The following is a 10000-nucleotide window of genomic DNA, read 5'->3' on the forward strand; positions in this document are numbered from 1 at the left end:
CAGCCTCTACACAGCCTCTACACAGCCTCTACACAGACCTCCTACACAGCCTCTACACAGCCTCTACACAGCCTCTACACAGCCTCTACACAGCCTCTACACAGCCTCTACACAGACCTCCTACACAGCCTCTACACAGCCTCTACACAGCCTCTACACAGACCTCCTACACAGCCTCTACACAGCCTCTACACAGCCTCTACACAGCCTCTACACAGCCTCTACACAGCCTCTACACAGCCTCTACACAGCCTCTACACAGCCTCTACACAGACCTTCTACACAGCCTCTACACAGACCTTCTACACAGCCTCTACACAGCCTCTACACAGCCTCTACACAGCCTCTACACAGCCTCTACACAGACCTTCTACACAGCCTCTACACAGCCTCTACACAGACTCTACACAGCCTCTACACAGCCTCTACACAGCCTCTACACAGCCTCTACACAGCCTCTACACAGACCTTCTACACAGCCTCTACACAGACCCTCTACACAGCCTCTACACAGCCTCTACACAGCCTCTACACAGCCTCTACACAGACCTCCTACACAGCCTCTACACAGCCTCTACACAGCCTCTACACAGACCTCCTACACAGCCTCTACACAGCCTCTACACAGACCTTCTACACAGCCTCTACACAGCCTCTACACAGACCTTCTACACAGCCTCTACACAGACCCTCTACACAGCCTCTACACAGACCTTCTACACAGCCTCTACACAGACCCTCTACACAGCCTCTACACAGCCTCTACACAGCCTCTACACAGCCTCTACACAGCCTCTACACAGCCTCTACACAGACCTTCTACACAGATACATTTGCATGTTAAAAGGCTGACCTACTTAAAAATGGCAGGTTTTTGTTTTGCTGTAGACAACGCCCCTCCCTCTCTCCCTCTGCCCCCGTCATACTCCCCTGTTGATTCTAGTTAGATTTGTGTGTGCGTGTGCGCGTGCGTGCATGCGTGCGTGCATGCGTGCGCTTGTGTAGATGAGTTGAGAGAGAGACGGTACAGTGTGATATGTGGGTCAACAGAAAGGGAAGGGTGGAGTGGTGGTATCATCGGTATCATGGTATCAAGTCATGGTATTGTACGCCCCCTGTACTCTCAGGGCCCGCCTCCCAGACAAACACTGAGACTAAACATCACACTTCTCTATGGAAAACCAACGGACGATGCTTTAGTCTAGGACTAGGGTTGAGCTGTGTCCGGGAGTCTGTTGTTTATAGATTTATCTTCTGATTTACGTGTGTGTGTGTCTGTGTGTCTGTGTGTGTGTGTGTCTGTCTGTCTGTGTGTCTGTGTGTGTGTGTGACCTCCTCTCTGTGTGTCTCTCCCAGCCCTTCCCTCCCATGGGGGGTCCGTTACAGCCCCAGCAGCAGGGCGGTCAGGGTCCCGGGGTCAGGGCCGGCCTCCCCTCCACCTGGTCGGACCACTCTGTCAACATCAGCCTGGACTTCCTCTCTCCCGGCATGCAGCCCCCCAAGCCCGCCCAGCCCACCCTCAACACACTCCAACAAGGTGAGCCGTCTGCTGTCCTGGGTCGGAACGGACCAGATTCTCTTCATGTGTGTACCAAGCTTTACTCTCATTGGGGTGATTTAGTGGATTTGGTGTTTCTTTTGGTGTCAGCTCAGTGTTGTGTAACCCCTGTCCTATGACCGGCTATTCCAGGTACCCTGTCGCCCGGCAACATGCTCCCCCAGGGTTTCGCCGGCATGAACCTGAGCTCCGCACCCATCCGACCGCCGACAACTCCCATTATGCACCCCGGTGCCGGCATGGGCATGGCGTCCAACCCGGCCATGATGGGGATGAGCATGAACATGGGCGTGCCCCAGGCTAACATGGGCATGGGGATGCCTGGTGCTATGGGCATGGGCATGGGCATGGGCATGGCGATGGGGAGCCCAGCTATGGTCCAGCAACCCAAGCAGGATGCCTTTGCGGATTTCGGCAACTTCGGGAAGTGAAAGAAGCAGGGAGAAGAGCGGAGGTGTGGGGGTTCTCTCTCTCTCTCTCTCGCTCTCTCCGCCCGTCTTGTGAAGGATTGTCATGAGCTGCAAACAAAGAGTACTTGAATGATGTCAAATATCAAATACCGCGCCACCCAGCAACTTTTTGGTTTGTTTTTGTTTTGTTTGTTTAATCGTTAATAGTGATATGGGATATACAAGAATGTATGTTTTAATCAGTTGGAACCAAGGACCTGTTTCAGAGGAGACGTTGCTCTCAGTGTGCTGTGTTGGTGTGTGGAAGAGAAGCCTGGTCGTCTCGTACAGATTCTCCCACCGTGAGAAGATCACTTTTTTGCTTTACAGCCCCAATCAAATTAAATCTCCAGATTAGCAAAGAAATTGATACATAGATTTGTTTATATATATATATATATCTGAGAATGAGAATCTGTTCTCAGTCACCTGGCCTGATAGCAGGTGTGATAAACCCCTAATGGAACTGTAATACAGGTCACGTACCTCCTCTCTAGTCCTGCTCTTCCCTAGAACTGTAAATAGCCGCAGACAAAATAAGTTATTAAGTACACGATGAGAGACAATGACGGCATGAAGCGTTGTGTGTGTGTGTGTGTGTGTGCGTGTGTGTGCATGCATGCGCGTGCGTGTGTGCAGCGTGTGCGTGTGTGCAGCGTGTGCGTGTGTGTGCGTGTGCGCGTGTGGACAACATCCGATGTCAATCAAAGGTGTTCCCATGGCAACCGACTGCCATGTTTTGTCTTCGATACCTTACTTTATACTTTCGCGTCCGCACTCTCGAAGGCGGACCGTCAAACATTATGATTTAAACAAGTTGAATGAATGATTTGAAATTATTGGAGAGAAAAAAAAGATGTTGAAAAATTAAGAAGCTGTTCTATTGACAGTTAGACATCCTTTGTGGCCTTTCTTATGGATATATTTTTCTAAGATATATTACAAATATATATATAATCATTTAACGCATCCAAATATGATAATCATTAGCCAGACGCAGCCTCACATGGGGGTAGCGTGTTCTTAATTACAGCACATGGCGGTGCCTGTACGTCAGTTGCCTTTTCCTTCTTCACAAAAGAAACCTCTTACTGGAGACAGATGGTACACCTATACAGTGTTCATGAGCACCACTGTCACGTTTATGCAGTACAGTGTGTGTGTCTGTGTGTGTGTGTGTACCAGTGGAGGCTGATGGAGGTCGACGGGGCTCATTGTAATACATGGAATAGAATGAGGAATGATATCCATTCTAAAAAATGGCCATTCCATTCCATGCACCCATGCCCCCCTCCAGCCTCCCCTGCTGTGTACACGTCTAATCTCCACCTCTGTCCGTCCCTGTGTCTGGGGAGGGTTAGCTCGTCACTTCAGGTCCTGGAGAGGGTTGCACTCTGTCTGTCCGTCTGTTTGTTTGATATCTCTTGTCGTCGTCGTCGTCCCCCCCGTGCACAAGTCAAAGTGAGGACCTTCCCATTCAGGACAGTAACGATGTACAGTGACTAGTTCAGGAGGGAGGCTGGCGGAGGTAGACATCGAGAGGACGGCCTCATCGTAATCTAACAAGCTCCCTGTCCTTCATCCTTCCCCCCCGGTCAACCTCCCCCTGTCCTCCCCCTGTCTACCTCCCCCGGCCTCCTCCTGAACTAAGGTGCAACTCCAGACTCTAGCTGACGCAGTCCACCCCCTGTCTGGGACCTGGAGTGAGAGAGGAGCTCGTATCCAGCACTTTAAAAGGGGGGGGTTGATATCAAAGGCCGACCGTAGCCATGTTCTGTGAAGAGAGATGTCTAAGCGGTGTACCTCAATGAAGTCTTAAAGTAGCTTGCTATCTGTGTCTCCTCTCCACTCGTCTGCTATCTGTGTCTCCTCTCCACTCGTCTGCATCGGTCTGGAAAGCCACCGGAGCGGTGGAAGCGGTGCGGCCCGATACCTCTCCTCTGTATCTGCTGGTATTATTTTGCTGTCGTGGTTCCAATTCTTCTAACATCCTTGCAGTTGAAGGTGACGATGTGAGGAGAGGAGGCTGTTTTTCTTCTTTCTTTTTTTTCTTTTTTCTTTTTGGACCATTGAGGTGCAGTCTTATGTATATATGTGTGCATGTGGGTGCCCTGCTCTCCACAAGACTTGAGACTGTTTGTAAAGGAGCGGGTGAGGAGCTTCGAGCACAGCACACACAAGCCTAGCCAGCTCTACTCCAGTGGGGGGGGGTGTCTGGGTAGAGGGCTGACCCCAGCTCTACTCCAGTGGGGGGGTGTCTGGGTAGAGGGCTGACCCCAGCTCTACTCCAGTGGAGGGGTGTCTGGGTAGAGGGCTGACCCCAGCTCTACTCCAGTGGGGGGGGGTGTCTGGGTAGAGGGCTGACCCCAGCTCCGCCATGTCAAGAGTACTCAGCTACAGCGAGGGTGGGAGGGTGGAGCTAGACATCGGTAGGACGGGGGTATCATTGTAATGCATAGAACGGAATGACTTCCTGATTCCATCCCATGCATTCCAATGGCCCCTTCCTCTGATCTCTACCTCCACCCTCCCTCCCTCCCTCCCTCCGCTGAGCTGACAGTCCTCGGTGCCAGGGCCACAGTGCCTGCTCTGCAGATGTTTTGACCTTGCCTCATCACACCAGTGAGACATGCAAACGAGTGGCCTCTTACGGTCCTGGAGGACAGGGGTGGTGGTCTGCTGTCTCTCCAGCTCTGCTGAGGGTGCAGGTCAGTGGAGGGGTCAGTGGAGGTTAGACAGTCCTCCACCTGCCTCCCCTGATGCAGATGCACAGAAGCCTTCTATCTATCTGAGGCATTACCTGTTTGAAATGACCAAAATATATTTACTCAGTTTGTTTTTTCGAATAGATATTATCTTTAGGGGGGGAGGTGGGGGGGGGGGTGTTTTATGCTTTATTCTTGTTTTTCTACTCTAAATCGTTCCAAGATCTGTAATATGGGTTTGTTACTGAAAACACTAGTGTATGCAAAAAAAATAAAAGAAAGAAAGAAAACATCATCACCAACAACAACAAAAAAGAACATGAGAAAATTAAATCTCCCAGTTTTCTTTGTTTGATTTCATTGTCATCTTTTATCTATGATATTAAAACAGTTGATTAAGAATGAGTTATTAAAGTGTGTTATTTTGCATGCCATATTGTCTGGTTGTGTGAGGAGCTGTGAGCAGTAAAGGGGTTTATGAGTCTAAATAAATGTCTAATCTGGAATAGGGAAGTCGGCTCCATTGTACAATGATGGAGGGAGAAGATGACCTTACTGGATGTGGAGTTGTGTAATATAATATCTGATAATAACACCATTGGCCTACATAATGGACAATGATCTGCTTTCAGAGAAGAATGAGTAAATCCAACACAATCAAAAGTATGTTTGATAATGTACACGTATCAGAACCGGTTTTGACCTTCTATTGTAATTATTAATTTAATTTAATTAAATTATACACAATCCATGTTGTGGAAAATATGTGATCAGGAAGGCCTAGGTTTACTAATATGGTTTGTTTCATAATATGTGCGTGCCAGCTGCCAAAGATTGTCCTTAAGTAATCTCTGCAGTTTAACAGAAAGAAGAAGAAAAAACGGCCTCTTTACAACTTCCATGAGATGCGGAAAGTCTGCTTTTATGGTTAATGTGCCCATTAAAGAGTAAAGCCAATCAGAAACGTCAAGACAAATAACAGCTTGAGTGCCATCTGCAATCTCTAACTTCACAAACTCAATTATTCATATTCCATTTATGAAGTCCACAGAGACCGCGCTGCCATTCCTGATCAAACTGACAGAGAAAGGAAACATAATGGGACAAGCTTTTGGAGCGACAATATCACGTCATCGGTTTCCTCAGATGTCAGGGTGAGTCTCTACTGCCATCTACTGGATAATAAAGGTACCCACATTCCTACACAGAATCTAAAAGAATCCAGCAGTTTCGTAATCTACATTACAGACACCGTGAAGTGTCCAATGTCGTTAATAATTGAGCCATTGATTGAGTGAATATACGTTGACCTCGTCAAGAAAAGGATACAGTGCAGTGCATAAGTACACAGCTCGTTTCAAAACTACGGGTCCTCTTAGTGGACCTCTATTCTGGGAGTGTTGGAGACCTGAGGGGGTCTACTCTATTCAACGAGGAGAACGCGACGTCTGACAGAACGGTAGGCTATTGTATTAAGATATCTAAGATATTGTATTCACTATCTATTCGTTTCTGATGCAACGTGCTTACCGGAATGAGTTGGCCACAATATTGCGCTTGGAATGTGAGTAGGCTTCCGCGTTATTACGCAACGCGGTAAACCAAAGCTGTGCCCAACGTTGCCAAATCCCGACCCGTTACATCTCCACCTCCCACATACGCAGATAGGAGAGACGGTGTTTTATGGCGTTATTTATGTGCCACAACGCCATAGTGTTTTACTCATCACCTGTAGGACTCCAGACGGTTTCCCACAGTGTCAACAGTGACATTATTACTGATCGTGTGTGTTTATTTGTTGTAATTAACCCAGTTTCTACAAATCCGAAAAACATGATGGTAGTTCAAATGTGGTTTAGGGTTAGTTTTAAGTGAGGAGGAGGAGGGGTTCAGTCTTGCCTGCACAAGTAACTGCATATTGCATTCCAGTCATTCATTCATTTAGCGAGGCTGGACTATTCAACATATCAACAACAACAACAACAACAACAACAATTATTTAATTCAACAGATATTATTATATATTCTATTGCAGCTATTCACATGACATTTAGACCAGACAGGCTATTAACTCAATAAAACTACACAGCTAAAGAAATTATAACACTCCAATCCAAAAAGTTATGTGCAATATAGGGGAATGACACAGGAAGTATTGAACACGCTAACTGACATTTTGCGAGGAGCTCTTGTGCATGGCTGGTTGTTGGTCGAGTTATGTTCCTTCCACTTGCGGATAATGTCCCCAATGGTGCTTATAGGAACATTTAGGTGTTCCAGTCAGTAACCAGTGCCATTACAATGCTGCTCAACAATGTTGTTGCCAGGGCCTTGGGAGAGCTCTTTGCCTCTACCCATGCTTCTTGCAGGAAAGCTTGGTACTTGCATTCAGAGGTGGGAAACCCTTTTTCAAAGAATGGACGTACTTACCCACCAACATGCACTAACCCAGTTGATTCTAATTAGCACAGGGAGGAGAACTCATTAGTGGCATAAGCTGGTTGAGTGCTTTTTCTTACTATGTTCTATACCTTTTTCCTGTGTCCTTCCACTTTTTTGCACATAGCTTTTTTATGGATTGGAATGTTACAATGTCTTTACCAGTGTAGTTTTATTGAGTTAATACCAATGTATGGTCTACATTTCATGTGAAAAGCTTCAATGGAAATATGTTGAATTAAAAAATGGTTGATGTGTCGAATACTTATTTTCCACACTGTATATGGAGAAGATAGGATCTGAGTCATTCTGTATTCTGAATATGAAGAATCTCCTGTATTTACAGTGTCAGTCTGAGCACCACTGTCTTTATGTTAATGGTACACATGTTATTACCTGATTATAAAAATCAGGATCATCCTACTGCTATGAGGGCAGCAAAACGGGAACAGGAAAGTCATCTTAGCCTGAACTCTGCATTTACATGGCTATGGTCCCACAAGATTGCAGAGGTATACAGGGAGATAACTTGTAACCGGCTAGGTAAACATGAACTACTATGGCCTAGATAAGGGCAAGATACGTGTGTGTGTGTGTGTGTGTGTGGTGTGTGTGTGTGTGTGTGTGTGTGTGTGTGTGTGTGTGTGTGTGTGTGCGTGTGTGTCCTGTGCGCACTAATGGATTCTCTTCTCTGTGGTCACTGCCTGGAGTTGTGTGGATTTGGGAGGTGTGAACTTTGGTTTCAATAGACTACAGAGGTTGCAAGGGAAGTTGACTAAGAATGGCTAGGTAAACATAAACTAGCATGGCCTTGATAAGAAAGGCATTTATGAACACACGGTCGATGACATTGCTCGATTTATTATTTGAAGGGTTATTGTGGGTGGTTGCGTCTGCGCCAGTGCGTGTGGCTACGCAGGCCCAGGCGTGACTCATGTAGCTTGCCATAGGGACAGGTTGCAAGGTGTGTACTTTGGTCTCTACAGTCTCTATATTATAGTGCACAGAGGCGTACAGAAAGGGGAGTTGACTAAGAAAGACCCTGGCACTAGAAAGTTCTATCTCCTCCCTTTCTCTCTCTCTCTCTCTCTCTCTCTCTCTCTCTCTCTCTCTCTCTCTCTCTCTCTCTCTCTCTCTCTCTCTCTCTCTCTCTCTCTCTCTCATAAAACACACATTCTGTCCCAGTTGAGTTGACTGTCCTGTTCTCTCCTCTCCACATCTTATCTTGAAAAGAAGCAGAGGAACATGGTGCTCTCCAAGGCCTGGACGCTCCGCCAGCACTTTGTGGGGTTCCCCAAGGCCAGCGACTTTGAGCTGAGAGAGGAGCAGCTGGCAGAGCCCAAGCATGGGGGTCAGTGGCTGCTGCAGATACAACAACAACAACAACCGCTAGTCCTCTTAGTACAATACTACCTTGGCACATACCGTATTATTGCACATACCTCTTTGATATAGCCTCTTTTATACATCTGTACATTACATACTGTACGTAAGCTACCTTATCTGTACATAGCTCATAACTGTATATACGGTACCTCTAAACTACCGTACTTGCCAAATTGTACCTATCACTATCATTGTCATGTTTCTTATATCATGTTCTGTTATCACTATCTTGCACTTCCGGTTAGATGCCAAACTGCATGTTGTTGTCTGGTACTTGTACTCTGCAATGACAATTAAAGTTGAATCTAATCTAATTTGTCCTTTATTGCGGTAGGCCTAATAGGGTTAGAGGAGAAATGTGTTGATTTGTTGCTATGGGTGATTAAGCGTGCATATAAGGAGTGTCACTTTTAGGAAAAAGTCAAAGGAAATGTGTATAGATGGCCGAGTCAGAACACATAGGAGGACATTGCCACTGTCATCCTAGTATAGGGTTGAGCCATGTTTGTTGAGGGATACTGTAACATATGTGTGTTCCTCTTATATGGTGCTGTTTGGACAGTACTGTATAGTGTGTGATATATTAGATTTCTGTTCTGTGGTTTCAGAGGTTCTCCTGGAGGCTGTGTTCCTGAGTGTCGACCCGTACATGAGGTTAGTGTCTTAGTGTTGCCTAACACACCTGCATCATGAATATTTGGATTATATTATAATTAATATTTGGACTCTCTATTGATGACAATGTTAGCTTTATCCAGCTATGTCTTTTTTAGATAAATAAGGCAGATACTGTCACACTGAAAATAATAAACGTGAATATTTTTTGGTTCCACCGGAAACCATGTTCCCCTGCTTCTTATCAAGATCTCTCAACTGGGAGAGAGTGCGTGTTAAGTGAGAGGGAGAGAGAAAGGGAGGAGAGAGACCTTATCAACTGGGAGAGAGTGTGTGTTTAGTGAGAGGGAGAGAGAAAGGGAGGGGAGAGAGAGAGACCTTATCAACTGGGAGAGAGTGTGTGTTTAGTGAGAGGGAGAGAGAAAGGGAGGGGAGAGACCTTATCAAGGCATGGCATAGTGCAAGTGCACTCGTCTGTCCCGTATATGACAAACGTGTGTGTGTGTGAGTGTGTGTGTGTGTGTGTGTGTGTGTGTGTGTGTGTGTGTGTGTGTGTGTGTGCGTGTGCGTGGGTGCGTGCGTGCGTGTGTGTTGGATCTGACAAAGTCTTTAGCTGATTCATCGTCGTGTTAGAGTGTGTTCGAGTTGATCCACTGATGATTTGTCAATTTTGGGGGGGATGGCCGATTTGATATGTACTGTATCTGTCCTCCCCAGGCCTTACAGCCGGCGAAGCATGAAAGAGGGCGATGTGATGATCGGAACACAAGTGGCCAAGTAAGGCAAAATACTTGGCAGCAGACCCTCTCATATTGACACGCGCAGACACACTGTCCATACTAACACCT

General features: G+C 46.6%; 2 protein-coding genes across 2 annotated transcripts in view; both read left to right on the forward strand.

Annotated features, from left to right (window-relative positions):
- The window catches only part of clint1a (clathrin interactor 1a), an 18874-nt gene extending 14699 nt beyond the window's left edge, over window positions 1-4175 (forward strand). The window contains exons 11-12 of the mRNA XM_080525175.1: window positions 1357-1537; window positions 1691-4175. Coding sequence (XP_080381301.1) covers window positions 1357-1537; window positions 1691-1989 — 480 coding nt within the window. The 3' untranslated portion in view covers window positions 1990-4175. The remainder of the gene's footprint in view (window positions 1-1356; window positions 1538-1690) is intronic.
- A 1869-nt stretch (window positions 4176-6044) lies between these two features.
- Window positions 6045-10000, forward strand: part of LOC308152522 (prostaglandin reductase 1-like) — a 9261-nt gene continuing 5305 nt past the window's right edge. Inside the window, exons 1-4 of the mRNA XM_080525520.1 lie at window positions 6045-6171; window positions 8385-8502; window positions 9146-9191; window positions 9870-9929. Coding sequence (XP_080381646.1) covers window positions 8397-8502; window positions 9146-9191; window positions 9870-9929 — 212 coding nt within the window. The 5' untranslated portion in view covers window positions 6045-6171; window positions 8385-8396. The remainder of the gene's footprint in view (window positions 6172-8384; window positions 8503-9145; window positions 9192-9869; window positions 9930-10000) is intronic.

The sequence above is a fragment of the Nansenia antarctica genome, assembly GCF_963989245.1.
Source record: "Nansenia antarctica genome assembly, chromosome: 3".
In the NCBI taxonomy this organism is placed as follows: Eukaryota; Metazoa; Chordata; class Actinopteri; order Argentiniformes; family Microstomatidae; genus Nansenia; species Nansenia antarctica.